The sequence below is a fragment of the Bos taurus genome, chromosome 7 (genome assembly GCF_002263795.3).
Source record: "Bos taurus isolate L1 Dominette 01449 registration number 42190680 breed Hereford chromosome 7, ARS-UCD2.0, whole genome shotgun sequence".
Lineage (NCBI taxonomy): Eukaryota > Metazoa > Chordata > Mammalia > Artiodactyla > Bovidae > Bos > Bos taurus.
In genome coordinates, this window is record NC_037334.1 from 94,818,901 (window position 1) to 94,841,539 (window position 22,639).

General features: G+C 36.6%; 1 protein-coding gene across 9 annotated transcripts in view; it reads right to left on the reverse strand.

Moving 5' to 3' along the window:
* SKIC3 (SKI3 subunit of superkiller complex) overlaps positions 1–22,639 on the reverse strand; it is a 144,218-nt gene that overhangs the window by 54,323 nt on the left and 67,256 nt on the right. For all 9 annotated transcript variants that reach the window (XM_059888830.1, XM_059888829.1, XM_059888831.1 and 6 more), the window contains 16 exons: positions 18,702–18,842; positions 17,786–17,887; positions 16,656–16,795; positions 14,617–14,703; positions 14,430–14,533; positions 13,547–13,673; positions 12,734–12,913; positions 12,217–12,341; positions 11,061–11,314; positions 9,621–9,723; positions 7,273–7,449; positions 7,040–7,184; positions 6,797–6,875; positions 6,655–6,716; positions 6,490–6,546; positions 4,273–4,341 (listed from right to left, as the gene is read on the reverse strand). In XM_059888830.1, coding sequence (XP_059744813.1) covers positions 4,273–4,341; positions 6,490–6,546; positions 6,655–6,716; positions 6,797–6,875; positions 7,040–7,184; positions 7,273–7,449; positions 9,621–9,723; positions 11,061–11,314; positions 12,217–12,341; positions 12,734–12,913; positions 13,547–13,673; positions 14,430–14,533; positions 14,617–14,703; positions 16,656–16,795; positions 17,786–17,887; positions 18,702–18,842 — 1,952 coding nt within the window. The remainder of the gene's footprint in view (positions 1–4,272; positions 4,342–6,489; positions 6,547–6,654; positions 6,717–6,796; positions 6,876–7,039; positions 7,185–7,272; positions 7,450–9,620; positions 9,724–11,060; positions 11,315–12,216; positions 12,342–12,733; positions 12,914–13,546; positions 13,674–14,429; positions 14,534–14,616; positions 14,704–16,655; positions 16,796–17,785; positions 17,888–18,701; positions 18,843–22,639) is intronic.

Here is a 22,639-nt window from a genome sequence, read left to right on the forward strand (position 1 = left end):
CGCTACCTTCTCCCTTCACTACCCAGCGTGCCCCCGCACCGGCCCATCAATTCATACAGGTACTTGGTTAATCACAGGGTCACCTAAGATTCAACTGGAAAACTTTTTAAAAAGGAGATCTCACCCCTAGAAATCTAGCTTCCATAGATCTGGATAGAGTCTCAACATGTTTATTTTTAAAACTGCCTCAGGATTTCAAATAGTAAGACTTTATGATAGTTAAAATTAATTTCAAGCTCATCTATCTTTTATAAGAAAGCAGGGTTTTTTTTAATTATCATGCACTACTAATTAAGAAATTAATATTAAGCTTCACTCTATCATTATCATTTTAATTAAATCTACTAGTTACCTCCTGAAACAAATTATTTGTAAGGCCAAAAATAATTTAAAGATAAAAAAAAAAATACTTAAGTGACTCTGAGGAGCACCTAAGATCTACTGACCTCCATTAGTGCTACTCAGAGTGAAGTCCCTGGACCAGCAGCATTGTCCTCACTTGGGAGTAGTTAGAAATGCAAATTCTCGGGCCCCCAGGGCCCAAAACCTTACACAGAGATTACTGTGGTAACGCCACTGTTCTCAAATGCTACCACAGCTAATGGGAACAGGAGTTTGCCTTTTCTAACTCTGGGAGCTTCACCCATTCAATTAACTAGAATCAGACCCAAAAGCCAAAATACAACAGAAGATACCTAATCACTGACTACGAATCACTGATATGAATGAATATAAAATTAAAGACATACATGCGTTAAAGTACTCAGAATGTTCACCTCACGCTCTTCCTTGGGTTTTGAGTTTTAGTAAAATGAGGCACAATAAAGGGCAGAAATGGTATGGACCTAAAAGAAGCAGACAAAATGTGGTCCACTGGAGAAGGGAATGGAAAATCACTTCAGTATTCTTGCCTTGAGAATCCCATGAACAGTATGAAAAGGCAAAAAGATAGGACACTGAAAGATGAACTCCCCAGTTCAGTAGGTGCCCTATATGCTACTGGAGATCAGTGGAGAAATCAGAATGAATGAAGAGACAGAGCCAAAACAAAAACAACACCCAGTTGTGGGTGTGACTAGTGATAGAAGCAAAGTCAGACGCTGTAAAGAGCAATATTTCATAGGAACCTGGAATATTAGGTTCATGAATCAAGGCAAATTGGAAGTGGTCAAACAGGAGATGGCAAGAGTGAACGTCGACATTCTAGGAATCAGCGAACTAAAATGGATGGGAATGGGTGAATTTAACTGAGATGACCATTATATCTACTACTGTGGGCAGGAATCCCTTAGAAGAAATGAAGTAGCCATCATGGTCAACAGAAGAGTCTGAAATGCAGTACTTGGATGCAATCTCAAAAACGACAGAATGATCTCTGTTCGTTTCCAAGGCAAACCATTCAATATCACAGTAATCCAAGTCTATGTCCCAACCAGTAACGCTGAAGAAGCTGAAGTTGAACAGTTCTATGAAGACCTACAAGACCTTTTAGAATTAACACCCAAAAAAGATGTCCTTCTCATTATAGGGTACTGGAATGCAAAAGTAGGAAGTCAAGAAACACCTGCAGTGACAGGCAAATTTGGCCGTGGAGTAGAGAATGAAGTAGGGCAAAGGCTAATAGATTTGCCAAGAGAATGCACTGGTCATAGCAAACACCCTCTTCCAACAAAACAAGAGAAGACTCTACACATGGACATCACCAGATGGTCGACACCAAAATCAGATTTATTATATCCTTTGCAGCCAAAGATGGAGAGGCTCTATACAGTCAGCAAAAATAAGACCGGGAGCTGACTGTGGCTAAGATCATGAATTCCTAATTGCCAAATTTAGGCTTAAATTGAAGAAAATAGGGAAAACCACTAGACCACGCAGGTATGACCTAAATCAAATCCCTTACGATTATACAGTAGAAGTGAGAAATAGATTTAAGGGACTATATCTGATAGACAGAGTGCCTGATGAACTATGGACGGAGGTTCATGACATTATACAGGAAACAGGGAGCAAGACCATCCCCAACAAAAAGAAATGCAGAAAAGCAAAATGGCTGCCTGACGAGGCCTGACAAATATCTGTGAAAAAAAGAGAAGCGAAAAGCAAAGGAGAAAAGGAAAGATATACCCATATGAATGCAAAGTTCCAAAGACTAGCAAGGAGAGATAAGAAAGCCTTCCTCAGTGATCAGTGCAAAGAAATAGAGGAAAACAATAGAATGGGAAAGACTAGAGATCTCTTCAAGAAAATTAGAGATACCAAAGGAACATTTTATGCAAAGATGGGCTAAATAAAGGACAGAAATGGACCTAACAGAGTAGACGATATTAAGAAGAGGTGGCAAGAATACATAGAAGAACTGTACAAAAAAGATCTTCATGACCAAGATAATCATGATGGTGTGATCACTCACCTAGAGCCAGACATCCTGGAATCTGAAGTCAAGTGGGCCTTAGGAAGCATCACTACGAACAAAGCTAGTGGAGGTGATAGAATTCCAGTTGAACTATTCTAAATCCTGAAAGATGATGCTGTGAAAGTGCTGCAATCAATATGCTAGCAAATTTGGAAAACTCAGCAGTGGCCACAGGACTGGAAAAGGTCAGTTTTCATTCCAAGACCCTAAGAAAGGCAATGCCAAAGAATGCTCAAACTACTCTACAATGGCACTCATCGCACATGGTAGTAAAGTAATGCTCAAAACTCTCCAAGCCAGGCTTCAAAAGTACATGAAACATGAACTTCCAGATGTTCAAGCTGGTCTTAGAAAAGGCAGAGGAACCAGAGATCAAATTGCCAACATCTGCTGGATCATCGAAAAAGCAAGACAGTTCCAGAAAAACATCTACTTCTGCTTTACTGACTAGCCAAAGCCTTTGACTGTGTGGATCACAATAAACTGTGAAAAATTCTGATAGAGATGGGAATACCAGACCACCTGACCTGCCTCTTGAGAAACCTATATGCAGGTCAGGAAGCAACAGTTAGAACTGGACATGGAACAACAAACTGGTTCCAAATAGGAAAAGGAGTACGTCAAGGCTGTATATTGTCACCCTGCTTATTTAGCTTATATGCAGAGTACATCACGAGAAACGCTGGGCAGGAAGAAGCACAAGCCGGAATCAAGATTGCTGGGAGAAATATCAATAACCTCAAATATGCAGATGACACCACCCTTATGGCAGAAAGTGAAGAGGAACTCAAAAGCCTCTTGATGAAAGTGAAAGAGGAGAGTGAAAAAGTTGGCTTAAAGCTCAACATTCAGAAAACGAAGCTCATGGCATCTGGTCCCATCACTTCATGGCAAATAGATGGGGAAACAGTGGAAACAGTGGCTGACTATTTTGGGGGGCTCCAAAATCACTGTAGATGGTGACTGCGGCCATGAAATTAAAAGACGCTTACTCCTTGAAAGAAAGTTATGACCAACCTAGACAGCATATTAAAAAGCAGAGACATTACTTTGCCAACAAAGGTCCATCTAGCCAAGGTAATGGTTTTCCCAGTAGTCATGTATGGATGTCAGAGTCGGACTGTGAAGAAAGCTGAGCGCCAAAGAATTGATGCTTTTGAAGTGTGGTGTTGGAGAAGACTCTTGAGAGTCCCTTGGACTGCAAGAAGATCCAACCAGTCAATCCTAAAGGAGATCAGTCAGTCCTGATTGTTCACTGGAAGGACTGATGCTGAAACTCCAATACTTTGGTCACCTGTTGCGAAGAGCTGACTCATGTGAAAAGACCCCGATGCTGGAAAAGACTGAAGGCGGGAGGAAAAGGGGACAACAGAGGATTTGATGGTTGGATGGCATCACTGACTCAATGGACATGAGGTTGAGTGACCTCCGGGAGTTGGTGATGGACTGGGAGGCCTGGCATGCTGTGGTCCACTGGGTCACAGAGAGTCAGACATGACTGAGCGACTGAACTGTACTGAACTGAATCACTGATTACTGATTTTCTAATATGGGTGATGCTCCCACTATTCTCTGAACTGAAAGACTCAAAACCCAGGAGGCCACTCAGACCAATCCCCTTCTTCTCCAGGTGTGCAAAGTGAAATCCAGCAGTTGATAAGTTAAAACAATTAGTCTATGACAGACTCAGACTAGTAACTTGATTCCTATTTGGCAGTACAAAATCTAAACTTTTTGGGTCTATGGGGTCACAAAGAGTCGGACATGACTGAGTGACTGAACTGAACTGATACCACTTTCTATTAATAGGTTATTTGTATCACAGGTTATTAATAACCATATGCTATGTATCTTACTTGTCCAATCCAGCACATTAAATAAGATGGATCAAGGGACTGAGCCATTTTGAAAGCTTCATGAGCTTGCTAGGAAAAAAAGACAAAAAATAGTCAGTTTATAAATCTAATATTAAATCGCTTATATTAAAAAAGCATAAGAGATTAAGAAAAATCAGACTTGTAAACATGAATAGAAATGAAACAGAGAACTAATACTCCACTGTTTAAGCACAATTCGTACGTGCACGTGTAGCAACACTAAAACAAGTCTTAAATGCCTACTCCTAAAAAGAGTTCTGCAGGCTTCCCAGGAGGCTCAGTGGTAAAGAATCTGGCTGATAATGCAAGATACATGGGTTTGATCCCTGGGTCAGGAAGATCCCCTGGAAGAGGAAATGGCAACACACGCCAGTGTTCTTGTCTGGAGAATTACATGGACAGCAGTCTGGCACTCTGCAGCTATGGGGTTGTAAAGACTTGGACACGATTCAGCGACTGAGCATGTGCAAAAGAGTTCTGGATACAACGGATTTCTCTACAGGCTTGGGAGTTCCGCAGGTGTCTACCTCTTGTCTGCAAAATTTTCAGTCAATCACCCGGATATTTGCTAATCCACAGGTTTAATGGAGGGCCTCCTAGATGGCTTAGACGGTAAAGCGTCTGCCTGCAGTGCAGGAGACCTGGATTCAGTCCCTGGGTTGGGAAGATCCCCTGGAGAAGGAAATGGCAACCCACTGCAGTATTCTTGGTTAGAGAATCCCATGGACAGAGGAGCCTGGAGGGCTACAGTCCATGGGTCACAAAGACTCAGACATGACTGAGCGACTACCACAACACAGGTTTAGTGGAAATCCTTAGAGAAGACTGTATCTATTCCCTTTGCCTTGACTTAACTGGGAACATAAAACTATTAATAACAACCAGTGCGGTCTGAGAACTGCTAGTGGGTGTAAAGGAATGGCCAACATAAATCTGCACTAAGCATTTAGGAAACTTTCAAGACACCTCACTTAGACACTTAAAATCACATGTTTTTTTCCTTTTTTCTGCTACGAAGAATAGCTTATTGTATGTTGCTTTACACTGTTTTCCCAATAATCTCTGCATGGCTGATATTGTCTTTTCTTCCTTACGAGAACGTAGGCTCACAGGCAACACTAACCATAAAACCATAGTCATAGCTTATTAATAAGACTTGGCTTTGCTTAAATTTTTAAAAAATATTTTCACATATTTTAAGATCCAAATTAGTATTTTTCTTCACTTTATTTATAGTCTTCCAAAGCAGTCTTTGCAGAGACTTCATGTATCCCTGAGAATATCACTGAGCTATTTTTAAAGGATGGTATTCAATATACTGGCTGAAACACAAAACAGTATAGATTGCTATTATCTACAGATCCATGGAAACTTCTGAAAGTGAAAGTCGCTCAGTTGTGTCCCACTCTTTGCGACCCCATGGACTGTACAGCCCATGGAATTCTCCAGGCCAGAACACTGGAGTGGGTAGCCTTTCCCTTCTCCAGGGGATCTTCTCAACGTGGGGATCAAACCCAGGCCTCCCACACTGCAGGCAGATTCTTTACCAGTTGAGCCACCAGGAAAGCCCAAGAACACTGGAGTGAATAGCCTATCCCTTCTCAAGCGATCTTCCTGACCCAGGAATCAAACCAAGCTCTCCTGCATTGCAGGTGGATTCTCTACCAACTGAGCCATCAGAGAAGCAAACAAGACCCACAAACAGGCTCCCCATTACTGTACTCCAATTCTCTAACATACACCTGTTCGAGTATGACAAAGTACACCGTACATATAAAGGGATTAATATCTGTTAAAGGTGAATCTAAATCACCAAAGCAAGGGTTAAATTTAAGTTTCTAAAGCGTACTAATCATTGCCCTTACTTCATCATCCCACCCAAGACATGTATGAAAGATAAAAAGAAAAACACCCAAATAATTCATAATAAAATTGTTTTAACCTCTAAATGAAAATACAATGTAATTATAAAACCAGAAATTTCTCGGGACATGGAAAGGAAAACAAATCTTACACATTCAATGTTCAATATAGTAAAGTAAATGCTATCCAACATCTAGCATATCAGCGAGAACACCAGATAAATTAACAATGTGCAAAGTATTTCTCCACAAGAAGCTTAATTATTATGAAGAGATCATACACAGAAAATGTTCTTTACTTAGACTACAACAAAGCAGACAATATAGTATTTACCTCAATTTTTTCATTTGCAAGGTATAACACTCCCAAGTTGGTCCATGCAACAGCATTCTAAAAAAACAAATAAAATTAGGCCCCTTGTCTACATGGCAGTCTCAGAAAATTATTAACACGACATTTCGATGTTCTTTTTCATAGACAGAGACACAGAACACTCACAATTTGTTCTGACTGGATTGATTTGATGAAACAGTGCTGAGCAAGGGCATAATTTCCAATACCTGAAAAATACAGACTTTCATAAAACTCAACTATTGTTTAAAACAATCTAAAAATATTGAAGTGTTAACTCAATTCTTACCACTATAACAGGAAACTACACCAAGAGCATTCCAGTATAAGTGATTATTACTGTCAAGTCTCACAGCTTTTTTCAGACACTGAAAAGTAAAATTAGATACATTTTTATTTCTCAGAATATCAGCATTTATATATAGATAACTGTGAGTTTATGTGAAAACACTCTAGTATTTATCAAAAGCATCTTTTAGAAAATAACTTAGTTTTTTTTTTAAAGTTTATAAAAAATTTCTCAAAATCATACATGCATAGATTTCTCCAGTAACTCTTGAAGGTCATCTGAGTTGCTGCCTGTGTCTGCTAGATGTTGCGCTTGGCGATAATAATTAATTCCAAGGTCACACCACGTATTAGATGTAGACATCAGTTTTAATGCACGACCGTAACATCTATGGAAATATAAAAGTGAATGTTATATTTTTTTATGACGTTCTAATTTAATTTGAATGTCATCAAATGACCATCTTTGTAAATTACCTTCCTCCAAGATGGAGGAGCTCATTTTTCTTTAATACTTGTTTTCCTTCTTTCTGACCTAGAAGGACTCCTAAGACACTGACATTCACTTTAGATGGTGAGACAGCAGACAGAGAGGTACAAGCATCCCCAACTAGCTTCCAAAGGCAAGACACATCAGCTCGATGCTGCAGAGCCCTAAAAAAAGAAATTGCGATGCTTAAAAATTATTTCCAAAAAGCATGGCATTTATCTCCCTCACTACTACATACAATTAAAACAGGAAAGTGTACATATATACAGTCTTTAGTTCCTTAATTAAATGCAGCAAATGCTTTACTGAATTTACTAACCATCTTAAATCTTATTACCTCCTTTTTAAGAAGAAAGGAAGAGGGGAAGGAGAAGGAATTGTTTTAAGTGACAGAAACTGTGCAAACATTTCTTTGGTACTCTTTATCATTTTTCTTAGAAGCAGCAGAAATCCCATAAATAAATCAATAAATTATCCAGGACCATTAAAATTTACCTTTAATACTGGATCTTTTAAATTATGCTTTTTGTGTTTGTCTATTTAAACAAAAACCAAACCATTAAAGTCAGTAAATCTCTCTTAGTTGATTACCATAAATTTGGGTTTTGCTTGATCTCCTTCAAATTTAAAAAAAAGAACTAGCAAATGTATAACATAGCAAATATATCTGGTAATCCAAAGGAGTTTTACTTTCTGAGTTCAAGGATACCAAAAATCTAAATATGAAAGCGTGAAAAATCCCTATTTATTGAAGGAAGTAAGACTCAGTGGACAAGCTCAAAAAATAAAAATATTAACTATGGTGGCAAAGGGCACTTTTTTTTAGAATGAGAAAATCTCAGCTATTCATTTCTCTTCACTTTTCTCAAAATCTTATAAATAAAACACAGCAATTGCACAATTAAGCCAAGTATTGGTAATCAGCCATCACAAACAGCTATGTTACTGGCAGATGGACAAGCAGATGGAACATTGTTCATAGCCTTTTCTACTCATGGAGTCCAGCCAAAAATCATTTTCCAATGTCTTTCTGAGAAACAAGATTAATTATTGAAGTCATCACTGAAAGCCCAATGTGAGGATCAGGAGGAAGGGCAACACTATTTGTTGCTCCTTTGCCTAAGTATCTCAGTGCAGTTTCCAAAATTGACAGCATGAAAGATGAAAACAGAGAGGAAAAAAAGAAGAGAATCACTGGCAGTTTTAACAACCCAAACTCTTATCTCCTTTTAAGTTCAGTAAAAAATAAAATATCTGTAAAGTGAAATAACTTCGATTGCCCTCACACAAGAATTGAAGTTATGTGAACATTCAAGTATAGAATTAAATACAAACTTGGGGCTATCACGTTAAAAGTTCTATGTAACTGCTTGTAAGTAGTTGTGAGTGCTACATGGTATCCAGAACAAAATTCTCCACTCAGAACGGCAGTATTTGGAGCTGAAGCATCATCAATCAGAGGCTCACATTTACCTTTAAACACTAGTTCAAACAAATTACACCCTCTTCACAATACCATCCTCTATGGAAAGAGTTCTAAGTGTTATGAAAGACTTGAAAAGAAACTACACAAATCAGAGGGAGAAAAAAGAATGAAGCTTTCACTTCAAATTTGGTTCATATTCAAAGCAAATCAATTCGAGAGCAAGGAAATCAATCAGACACAGAGGAGAAGGCAAGTAGGAAAAGAAAGGAAGTAAAGCACAATAAAGATGTTTAAGAGCAAAAAAATTAATTCTGCACCTAACTTGTGTACCTTTTATAGCCATCTATCACAAATAACATTCCACTTAAATAATGAATATAGTTCCATAAAATAACCAGAGTTGCTGAAACGTTTCTGTCTTCTTTCTTGGTATTAGATACCACTTTTTTTCCTACACAAACTCTCTCCAGGAACAATCAGACTGCTACTTCACCTTTAGTCCTACCCTTAAGTCTAACACAGGCTCTAATTACTCAATGTAAAGCCAGTTGTACACCTAAAGTGCCATTTACCAACCAGTTCCAACTAGGTGCTCGTACCTCTAGGTCTCCTAAAAGAGAACACGGAAACAGTGGTACCCAAGCTGCTGCTACACTAGCTACTTCTTCCTTCCCACTCTTCTCTATGCATCCAGCATTTCAGCTGCTAAAAGCAAGAAACTATATTTGTTCCCCAGTGTAAAATCAATACAAATGTATGTTGCAGAATTAATTGGTTAGTCTATCATTGTTTACGTTTGCAAGTCTGAATAATGACTGCTGTAGCTAATAGGATAAACAGAGAATGATTTTCTAAATTTGACTTTATTATAATACTAAGAAAATAAACACAATAAATAATAATACTAACCGAGTAAAATATTCCAGTGCTTTCTCTATGTAGTCTACAGCTTTCCCATCAAGATAATCGACTAGAGCTGCTTTTGCCAACAGGAGGTGGCATTCACCCAAACCTAAAAACAGGTAAGTTTGCAGATGTTAAAATATGTAAAAGAAACACTGAAAATGAACATCAAATAAATTTATTGGTGTACTATTACAGACAAAATTTAATGGTATTTTATAAAAAGTATCTTTAAGCATGGTCTTGCATACATTTATTGAAGAATTCAAATGGCAGAGTTCTGTTGGAGTAAACATGTATTGAAAGATAATATCTATGGAACCTACGAATTTTCATGATTTTCAACAAATTACTTACGTCTTAAAATCTTCTTTGAAAATGGTGATATTACTTAATAAATACCTAATATGATGCTACCTGCTATCACAGTATTATCATCTGGTGTCGTGAAACAAGATTTGATCTCTCTACATTCAAAACATTCATTGGACTTCCCTTGTGGCTCGACTGGTAAAGAATCCACCTGCAATGCGGGAGACCTGGGTTCAATCCCTGGGTTGGGAAGATCCCATGGAGAAGGGAAAGGCTACTCACTCCAGTATTCTGGCCTGGAGAACTCCATGGACTGTACAGTCCGTGGGGTTGCAAAGAGTCAGACATGACTGAGCGACTTTCATGTTCATACTATAAAAATTAAAAGAAATAGCAATTTCCTAAATTGCCTAGTAAACGTTTAATAAATGTGAATTCTTCTTCTGTTAAGGAATTTCATAAAATATTTTTTTAAAGGGTTTCATGGTCTAAGTTACATGTCACTAATGACATAAAACACTTCTGAATTAAACTCCCCACTGATTCTTTAAAAAGGAAAAGGAAATGGAGGAAAGCAAATACAATGAACTCCAGTGTTTTTTTTAATGGTTAGAAATAATCATTTAAAAAGTAATAAAATATGGGTGGTGGTGTTTTACTTTAAATTACAAAAATAAGAAGGAATAGATACCTATAAAGGAACTAAAATTAGATGATTACAAACAATGAAAGTTGCCTCTAAAGTTCAAAAATGGAAAAAAATGAGGTTTTATAACTTACAAAGTAACTAAAACCTATTAAGATATTCTGAGGATATAGTGAATTAATTATCAAAATACAAGAGTAGGAAAATTCCTGTTTTAGAGATCTAATTTTTAGATCCAGTACCTATCATGCTATTTATCTAAAAGCTGTATCTCTATCACATTATTATTTATTAACTGTCACAAAACAAAATCTGACCTTTCTAGATTCAGACCTATGTAACAAGCTATACTATAAAAGGTTCTTACTGGACACATGTGATTAACTAAAGAAGTTCTTTTCAAGTTACTCAATACATTTAGAAATTTATTCAAGGATTTTATACTTTGGCATCACAAAAAGTCAAAGGAGCTATTAAAAAGCAATTACCTTTCAGAGCAGGCACATAATCTTCTTTCTTTTTAATGATCAGCTGGTACTGAGCTACCGCCTCTTTGTATTTGCCGAGGGTTTGCTGTATTGCCGCCACCTTAAACACACTGTATGTGGATTCTGGGTTCAGCTCGCTGGCTTTTGTGAAGGATTTCAAGGCTGTTGTATAGCCACCTCTGCTTAAATATGCCTCTCCTAATGACTCCCAACAATTGAAGTCCTTCGGGTCTGCCCTTAATGCTGCCTGTAAACTAAGAATTTCAAGAAAGAGAAAGAAAAGTAAAAGTGATAAAACTACTTCCACACCTGAAAGGAAAATACAAAGTAATGTAACTGAATCACACATATCCATGGTTTCCCTTATGGATAAAAGGGAAAACCCATATTTATTTAAAGCAGGTATACCTGTCCCTCTTATGATGTGAATTTTTTAATAGTAAGAAATGTCATTGTAGTTTTGGAATGAATAATAATAAGATCTTTTTTGAAGCAATGCCCACCAAAATTTCTTTTCCTTGACTGTGTGGGAGAACTCCAATTTCCTATCCTACCAGAACAGGTATACATCTGAACATCAGTCTATAAGCCCTCACCAAGAAATATGAGAGTTGAAAAATGGGAATAACAGGCATACTTTTAATTTCAGATAAAATTCCATATCCATGAAAATTTTAAATGCCTGTATTCTATGTATTAACATAAATAAGAAACAACTTTGAATCAAATACATTTTCTTTACACGGTTCAAGCCAAACTACTAAAAATGAGCTGCCCCAAATGCCCTTCAAGCTACTAATATCTCTCCTGCCCCAAAACAATGCTTGTCGGTGCAAGAAAAACAAAGATACTGACCTTGGCTTATTATCACTCCTTAAGTATATTCTAAGAACCAACTATATACATGATATTATTAAGACTTTACTTGACTGGACGTCTCTCTCTCTCCTTAACACAAGGACATCAGTTAATCCAGTTTTGTAATTCTAGTGCATGCAGATAATAACAGCCAATAAACCATAAATAAATTTTGCTACTTCTTCGATTAAAATACAATCTGGTGGGCGGCAACTTGTGAGTTCATTTTGGATATAAATGGTGTTTAATTTAAGGAAGCATTAGGCTAACAGAAGTTAAATACAGAAAGGCGCCTTACTCAGCCACTGCTTGGGAATGCTGACCAGCTTTCAGATAGTATAGGCCTCGCCTAAGCCAGGCCCACTTTGCCGTCCCAGCACTTGCCTTTTGAGTGACTGTTGTCAGGATAGCTAAGGCAGTTTCCTAACAAAAAGAAAAGACTAATATTAGAGATATTAAATATTATAAAAAATACTGAACATTTATGTAAACAGATATATTTTCATTTACCACTTCTGATGTTTTAAACTGGTATATACTGAACCACACTTTCAACATTAAGCAACTCAGTATCTGCCAATAAAAATTTACTCAATTTATAAGCAGTGGCACAAATACTTCTATAGCATCTAAAAATAAGGGGAACACGTGTATACCTGTGGCGGATTCATGTTGATATATGGCAAAACCAATACAATATTGTAAAGTTAAAAAATTAAATTAAATTAAAAAAAAAAAGAATAACAAAAAATATATCTCTACTTCTATACTCAGAATAAAATAAAAGACAAAAGTGTTTAAATTATTAGACATACCATCTCTTCAAGCTCGACACTTAAGTCAACTGCTGCAGCTCCAGATTCAGCATCGGTGTCATCCAATTCAAAAGCTTTCCTATAACATCCACGGGCCCTGTTTTTATCACCTACTACATCTTTGTAATAATGACCTAAATAGCAGAAAACTTTGCCCATGTATGTATCCAGTTTGGCAGCCTTTGAAAAAAAAAAATTTATAATTACAGAATATTAAAGTTTGTTAGGATGGGTCCCTTTAAAAACATACACACACAAATACACAGATTAGAGAAAAAAATTAAATATACAATATACCAAAACATTCTTTAACATAAGATTAAAAGCAGACATGAAAGCTAGCCATCACTACTTACATAAAAGTAAGCATAAAAATACTATTTCTTTGCTTTAAAAAATGTGAAATTGACTTATTATTTCATCAGTTTGACTATATGAATCAAGATAGGGATGCAAAACTTGTAGATGTTACACACCTAAAATGTATGTTAAACATGGAGAAGTATATAAGACTCATACACTGATAAAAGCAGAGTAGAATTACCTAAAAGCAATATTGTTTTCCAAAGGTAATTATGTTTCATTTTCTATAACATATGTTTCTTAAATCAATAACTTTTACAATTTTATGGTTTAATTTTCTCCTAGAAAACCCATACAACATTCTCACAAAACCTTAGGCGTGAGAGATGAAACACAAAACAAACAATTCAGTAAAGAGTAATCTGAAGTACCTAACTTATTTGGTTATCAATATTTATTATTTTATAACAAATCCATTCCAACTAAGAACTAAATGACAGAATGTGTCACCTTTAAAAAGTGGGTCAGAGCCTTTGTTTTATCTTTTCTTGCTTCTTCACCCATGGACCAATATGTTAACCCAAGTTGGTAATGATATTCAGCAACTTCAGGATCTTTTTCAAGAGCTTGCTGAAAACTAAGTCACAAAAGGGAAGGATGGCATATTTAGATAGGGAGGTAGGCAGGTAGATAGATTAAAAAAATTACAAGACCCCTAACTGGAACACTAAAAGTTTGAGTAATTCAAAGACGCCAAATTAGAAACAAGCTGTGGCTTCCTTGGTGGCTCAGTCGGTAAAGAATCTGCTGCAGTGCCAGAAACCCAGGTTTGATCCCTGGGTCCAAAAGATCCTCTGGAGAAGAGAATGGCTACCCACTCCAGTATTCTTGCCTGGAAAATTCAATGGACAGAGGAGCCTGGTGGGCTACAGTCCATGGGGTTGCAATGAGTCAGACATGACTAAGCAATTAATACTGGGACTTAGGATTTAGGTCATGAAGGGAAAAAAAAAAAGATTTAAAGAAGAACTTAAAACCAAACAGTTACACATACTTATTGACCATATGATTAGCTAATGAGATTTCAAAAATCCACCATGAAATTTTCCATATTTACTGTGCTATACAAAAAAAATATATTTTTAAAAAATAGTAAAGCTTACAAAGAGCAAACTTATGCAAAACTAGATCTTTATCTGGACATGAATTTGAGCAAACTCCAGAAGAGAGTGGAGAAAAGAGGTGCCAACAATCCATGGGGTGACAGAGTTGGACACAACTTAGCAACAACAAAAACAATGAAAATCTTTATCAGATTCCTTCAGTTCGAATTTTCAAGAAATAATAAATTAAGACATGTCTAGATTTATGAGCAATCTAAATATATCCTCACCATTTTTCTGCTTGTAGATAGTCCTTTTTGGTAAAATGAATCAAAGCCTCCAGGGCATGCACTTCAGTTAGGTCAGGGTAAGAAGAGAGAAGGTCTTCCATAATCTATAAAGTATACATCTATCAATTCCATATCCAGACAAATATAATTTTTAACTTAAAAACCCAGCTTAAATGAAAACACCAACCTTTGAAGCTTCATCTAATGAGCCCTTGTTCAGATAGGCCAAGCCTTTGAGAACCAAAAGTCCTGGGATATTATTTGCATCAGAAACCTAGAAAATAATTTAAAGAATTGCTATAAATCTCCCACAACACAGTGCAGCAGAGTTTACTTTAACTAAATAATAACCAAAGTATAAAGACTCAGATAGAGGTCCTGATTTCTATCACTATTAACACTTTCATTCTTTGTAATCTTTTCATTAAAGAAAATTTCAAATATATCAGAAAGTTAGAGAATAGCATAATAAACCCACATCTACTTATCATTCAGTTTCAAAATTATTAACTCAAAGCCAATCTTTTACCATCTGCATTTCTACCCATTTCATCAAATTCCTGCTTAGATTACCCCCAAATTATAAATTTTCACTTGACAGTTCAGTATCTATATTTAATAAATTTGTTTTTAATAACATAATACACTACCATCATAAACACGTATGCAAAAGCAATAATACATCCTTAACATCATCAAATAATTAGCCAGTATTCAAATTTATCATTTGTCTCATAAAATATTTAAACAATTTGTTTTAATCAAATCTAAATAAGGGGCATAATTTCCACTGGTTGATATGTCTCTTAAGTTTCTTTTAATTTATAGACTTCTCTTCCATCTCTTTTTTTTTTTTTGATCCCTTACTATCGAAAATACAGGCTACTGTCATCATTTCTCAGAGTCTGGCATTTGATAAATGTGTTCTCATGGTACTGACATGTTACCTGATCCCCTGTATCTTCTATAAATCAGTAGGTCTAGAAGTTTGGTCTGATTAGGTTTGATGCTCTGGCAAGAATACCTCGTGTGTACCTGCTCCAGGTTTCGTCTAGTTGTTTCTTTTCTCTTGATGTTTTAATCCATTTCAGACTGGAAAATAGTGATTTTCCGATTCTATCATTCCTTCTTTCCTTACTCAGTGGCATAATTCAACAAAGAGAAGATTCTTCTCTCAGTATCTATTTGATTATTCTGAGGAACAGTTCATAAAAGACACAAAAGGTACTTTTTTCTTTCTAACTGGTCCCTTAGCATCCTTCAAAGATTCACTTTATTAAGCATGTTTCATTGATTTTTTTGGTATCAACATTAACATGAGGATTTAAGTATAAATGATGTATTTTAATCTAATGCAGTTATTAGTTCCCAAAGCATCCCCTTTTTAGTCTGCAAAAATCAATTCATGCTAGCTCCTGAACCCTTCTGAGATAATTCTATAGCCATTTATAATTTTTTTGATTTCTTGCATTATAAGATGTTCTGGACTCTTCTTGTACATTTTCTGTCTCAGACTTGGATTCCACCAGTTCTTCCAGAAACTCATCTTTTCTTTTTTTGTAAAAAAAGAAAACTATGGAAAGACCTCTCCAAAGCATCTACACAAAACACACTGTTGATGAAGACAAGAAGACAAGTAGAAACAAGAAAATAAGATACTAGGTTTTGAAGGATTCTGACAGCTGTTCTAATTTTAAAGAAATACTATGAAATGCAAAGCCCTTTGAAATATATAAAACAAGGACTTTTTTTCTAAAAATTAAAAACTCTGCAACATACTGAGTGATATAATTTCAGTTTTACCAAAAAATAGCCTTTATCTGAAAAATATCTCTAAAGGCACCATGAAACTACTAGTGTCTTCAATAATTCTTGTCAATAATCTATGAAATATTATCTGAAGGGCAAAATTTAGAATTTCAAATTAATAATAATCAAGTAGTTATAACCCCAGAGGGCAAACAGTGAAAAGGAGGATAAGAGCAAGAATAAGAAAGAAACTGCATCATATGAAAAACATTGTAAGCACTTAACCAAGAAGCAAACAAATAACTTGAGGAGTTTCCAAGTGTGTAAATAACTTACAGAAGTGCAGATTTAGTGAATTCATACCTCTAACACAAAGTTTTCCTAAGTAACTATTTGTGGCAAGGAGAGAATGGTTGATGCCCAGTTGACCAGAAACTAAATATTAATAATGAAGGGAAAATTCAATGATAAGACTACCTGATCAAGAGTACGAATTGCTTCCTCTGAAGATTCATAATCTGAGAGTTTAATCAAAGCCTCTGCTTTCAAACGAAGACAAAGATTCTTCTGATGCAGACTGCCACCAGACACACCAAGATTATCTATATTCTTCAGAGCTGACAAAAGGAAGGACAGCCAAATGAAGACAACCAAAACACTTCACTTTCATTTCTTAAGGGTAACATAACAAAGTACAGATATATAAACTGTTGAAACAATATACATGAAGAACAATTCAAAGCTAAATATAAATTTTTCCCTGAACTCTTTATGAAAATACCTGAATTTAAAACAGATCAAAATTTAAAACCGCTATCTTCACATAACATATAATAAAACTGAACATCCTGAAACACAACAATGGCTGTCTATATCTGCTATATAACAGAGGTTAACCCTTAGCCAAAGCATCTATCACAGAAATAGCCCATTAAAGATAAGGGAAGGGTAAAGAAGCTGAATTAGGATGAACCATGGTAAATTATTTCTCAGCTGCAGAAGTAAGGTCACCAACTAGGTCAAGAGCAGTGAATCGCTTTCCTGATTTCTGACACCCACACCTGACCCATGTGAACATATTCAAATAAGCTCTAAGATACCTTTCCTTGTCTATTATCTACATTAGAGGAATCAAGAATCTACACTGGAGTGAAGGTTGTAGAACACACCAGAAACTTCCCGATTACACACAGCATCACCACGCAAGCCTAAAGTGGCTTTATCAAAATTCCAACTATAAGTAACCTTGGAAAAATACTCACTGTTGGTTTAAAAATAAATATAATAGTAGACATGCATACAGACTTCATGGGCTTTTTTTTCACTTCTACTTTTATTTCTTTTTTAATTTTTTAAATTAAATTTATTTATTTTAATTAGAAGCTAATTACTTTACAATATTGTATTGGTTTTGCCATACATCAACATGAATCTGCCACGGGTGTACACATGTTCCCAATCCTGAACCCCTCTCCTGATGGGTTTTTAATCTCCCCAGTAAAATTTAAATTAGCTGTCAACTTAGAATACAAAATAAAGCACCACCATCATTCTTCCTTAAGACGAGAAGCAGCAGGGTTGACCACCCTTAAAGATGTCAGGAATACCTTGATTGCATGAAAGAACAGCTTCCTTAGGTTTATGCATTCTTACTTGGGCTTCTGCTAGATGATACCATCCAGCTGTGCAGAGGGGGCTTTCCTTTATCCCTAAGAAGATAACAGCAATCACAAAGTCCAAGGTTTCCATCACTACTGAGGTGAACAGCCCCGCCACCCACTCCCCAAATCAGTCTCCTCCCCTCTCCCTTGTCACCCATCTGACCAGTCACAAAGTCACACTGATTCCATGCCCATCACTTCAGTTGGGATCTCCATCATCCATCCCAGATCAGTGCAAGTGCTTGCCCTCTACTCAAATTCATTCTCTACACTGTAGTCAGAATATTTCTAAAAATACATATGGGATTATGAAATCCCTATACTTAAGACCTTCCAATAGTTCCCAGTTGGATAACACACAAACTCCTTAATGAGGTTTGCAAGGCCCCTCTCCAGCCTCAATCGTTCTCATACTTCCTTTTCCAATCTCCCTGAATGGCCAGGAGTGCCACGAATGCCAGCTTTTCTCTCGCCTCAGGCCATCTCAACTCTCAGCCCACAGCACCCTCCCCACCACCAGGCTTTCTATCTGTCACTCAGATCTCAATCTGAATCAAAGTTCATCCAGAAACATCATACTGGGCAAGACTAAACTAAAGCCTCCTAAGGATGGAGACATTATCTTTATTTTACAGATAAAAACAATAAGACATAAAGAGTTTAATGAACTTTCCTAAGGTCTTGAAATTTGTGAATGGCAGAGTTGGAATTCAAACTTAAGCAGACTCCAGAATATGTATGTACATTTTTTTTTTTTTGCTTCTATCCTAAATATATACATTCCTTAAAGAAAGGCCCAAAGATAAATAACTGCTGACTGACACCTATACCTCATGTTATACTCTGCACCCCACACACTTACCTTCTGTTAAGTTCCTAACAGCATCTTCGTACTTTTTGTCTTGTAATGCTTTAATGCCTAAACCTATGAGACCTGTACCACTTTGGGGATCCATTTCCACTAGTCTACAACAATACTGTTCTCCCTCATCAGTAAGACTTCCTGGAATTAAAAGAAAAAGTTATTAGCATACGTATACCAATATGTGCCAAAACCTACGCACCATAAATCTTTTTAAGATGTAAGTTTTTGAAAAATTAAATTTCAAAAGCTGGCTTCTTACAAACACCTCCACATTCTGATTCCAGGAATTCAAAACTTAAATAGATCAACAAATCTAGAAAATATTAACATTTCATTTAAAAAAAATCATGTTCCTTCTTGTTCTTAAATACCAGAAGTAGAAACCACTTTATTCACAGCAGTATCAGTAAACCAAACCTGCTGTCATACTCAAGGGTTTCACACAAGAAACCTATGGCTACTTGTCATAATGCTAAGACTCAGCCACCGCTTGCCACCAGGTCTCCCTTTTCTATTCAGCAGTACAATTTTGGTTGTTATATGAAGGAATTCTTGTCAAAGGACAGAATCTTCACTAATTTCTCCCTGGACAACAATGTATTGCCAGAGATGAGACACCCAAGGTGCCAGATGCAGTGGACTCATCCAGCACACGGCACCCTGTACAAAGACTGAGTCACGTTCTTCTCAGGCTTACAAGTTCAGCACTACATTTTTGCATTCTTTCAAAACTTCCTTTTCCTATGTAAGTTAATAGTTAAGCTTACGCAGTAATCATTCAATGTCTGCATTTTGAATTTATTTTGGTAAAAATAATTAGCTTAGAAAACATTGTAGGTTCTGTTGTATTTCCATTTTCTCAAACCACAATCAATCCCAAGATTCCTGTTCCCAGAAAAGCAGAAAAACAGGTGGAAAAGAAGGCTTCTGTTTTGAGAATAAACTGTGAATACCATTCACCACTTTAATAAATTGTTTAATCACATAAGAAAATTCTTAAAAAGTAATTTAGACAGTAATTTACAACTTGAAGCAATAAACAAGGGAATAAATAAAAACAGGTTAACTGAAAAAAGACCTGATGCTTATGTATTTATGTAAAACAGTCACAAACCACATATGGAACCACTGTTTCAGCAACAGATATTAAAGGTGAATTCTTTGCATGATACCATTTAGCTTACATATTTACACAAAATTTTCAAAACCAAACATACAACAATGCATAATCCCTAAATAATATTTTACATATTAACTTAGAAGTCCAAGTTGGCGCCAAAGATTCACGGAATTCCTAATGGCTAAAGAATTAAAACTTCAATACTGTTTGGTGAAATGTGAGAATCAATTGGAAGAAATATTACTTTGGTTAATAAGCCAGAAAAAAGAAGCCTGATTCTACACAAGAATTCTCCTTCTGTCAACATGTTCTATCGCTTCTATAAATATGAATTCCAAGAATAGACATGCCTAGTTTCATACACCCTGCATCCTCCAAAAGCAAACCAATGGGGTCCCCCCCTCTATTTTATCCAGTGGTATTGTCTAAACTATCAGATATCAGAATAACCTGGAAGACTTTTTAAAACCAAAAATGCTGAGCTCCACTCTCAAAGTTTCTGATTCAGTAGGTCTGCTATTAGCCCTGAGAATCTGCATTTCTAACAAGTTCTCAGGTGATACTCCTGGTCCAGAGATCATACTTTAAGAACCACCAGTCTACAGTATTTGCCAATACCATATGCCCACTGTATTACTAGCTTTATGACAGGTATACCCTGCCTTTGCTGTCTCTGTAACTAAACAGTCATTTCTGAAAGATAGGGGCTAGTATAGTATCTTACACATGGCAGACATTCATTAAATATTGTAATGATCTTTTAAAAATACCATTACAAGGCTTTACTATTGGCTCAGCGGTGAGGAATCCCTGCCAGTGCAAGAGACATGAGTTCAGTCCTTGGGCTGGGAAGATCCCACGTGCTGTGGAGCAGAGGGCCTATGAGTCACAACAACTGAGCCTCTGCTCCAGAGCCCGGGAGATGTGACCACTAAGCCCACATGCCATAACTGCTGAAGCCCAGGTGTCCTGGGGCCCATACTCCACAAGAGACACCACCACCATGAGAGGCCCTCACACCGCGGCCGGGAAGTGGCCCCCACTCGCTGCAACCAGGGAAAAGCCCACAAAGCAGCGAAAACCCAGCACGGCTAAAGGGAAAAACTTTAAAAAAATTAATACTGTAATAACAGATGTCCCAAAAGGCTGAGTCTATGAATAGGCAAATGGCTGAGAATTACTATGGAGAATTAAAAACAGTCACCATTCTAAAAAAGAAAATAAAATGGCTACTAAAATTTTATCTTCAATTTCTACTCAACTGAGTCAAAACTCTCTTACTCCATAAAAACACAATTCATGACAGGCTATCCTGGCTATCACAACTGCCCTGATTACAGAAAACACACTTAAGATGAAAAGAAGACAAGCCAGTCAGGCATCTTTCCAATGAACATCCACACTGAGCGTAAGCAAAGTGTGACTAAGAGATGAAAACGGTTTCCAAAAGGTCCAGGAACAACATGAAAACCTTTTAAAAGAAGGTAAATTTTTCTAACATACTCCCTTTGTTAACATCTGGGAGCACAATTATAGAAACAAAATGAGATTTGAGGAAACTATATTCATGTCAAGCCCTTAAGAACATACTCTCTACATATGATCAAGTGGCACTTAGAGGATTTCTCTACAGTGTTCACAAAAACCATCAACAGTAATAACGACACAAGGAATGTTCCAGCTTCAACTCTCAATCCACTTCTCCATACTAATTCTTATTGAAAATACTACCTATACAAATGTTGGAGACAAAACCAGAGAGGAAACAGACTTCATTAATCTGAACAGAAAATCATTTACTTATCTGCTCTTTTTAACATTTAAAAGATTCCAAGATTCCAGATTCAGTGACTTTAAAACAGTTTGGCCATATTACCTTTATTTATCAATAAGGCAAGTAAGAGGCACTTCCCTAGTGGTCCAGTGGTTAAGGCTCTGTGCTCCCAGTGCAGGAGACCCGGGTTTGATCCCTGGTCAGGGATCTAGATTCCACATGCCACAACTAAAGATCCCAAACATTGCAACAAAGACCCCACACAGCCAAATAAAAAAATAAACAGGGCAAGCTAGACATGGAGCTGATAAAAGATGTTCTGAAAAGGTTCAGAGCAGGTGCTAAGTAATAGCTGTAAGAATTCTGTTTTCTAAAGTTTATCACAAAAGAAGGCAAGAGGTGTTTTTTTTTAATAACTATTTTATTTCTGACATCCCAAAGGAATCCATGAGTGCTATAGAACTTTTTTTTTTTTTTTTTTAAATAGCCTAGCTTGGGAGGGAGAAAAACAGCATGTACTCATTTCTTTATTTCCACCTGGATTTTCTAATATTTCTAGAACACAAAACCTTACACTCTTTTCTGTTTGAAGAACCAAGTCCTTTTTTATCTTCCCCCATTTCAGCAATAAAGCAAAACAAAATAAATCAAAAAAGGTCATTAAGCATGAAATAACATTTCATCAGGCGAAAGCTATTCACTACTTGTTATGTGAAGCTTTATAAACAGAGTCATTTTGAAAACACATCTTCAAGCCTCAACATGCAAAGGAGGACAAAGGAGAACGGATCTATTTGTCCTCAGTGGAAAAGAACCCAGTGATTAACTGCTGTTGAAGTAGCAAATTCTGCAGGCACTGAAGTACTCTGGGGGAGGATAGATCAGCCTTTAGGAGGCCTTCCAGATTTTCAAAAGTTCTTAATATACAGAAAGTTCAGCTTCAAGGAGCAACAAAAATATGAAAAAGAAAGAAACCATTAAGCACAGCTTCCTACTGTCCTGCCTTAACAATTAAGCTCTCACCCCAGAATAATGCTGCTG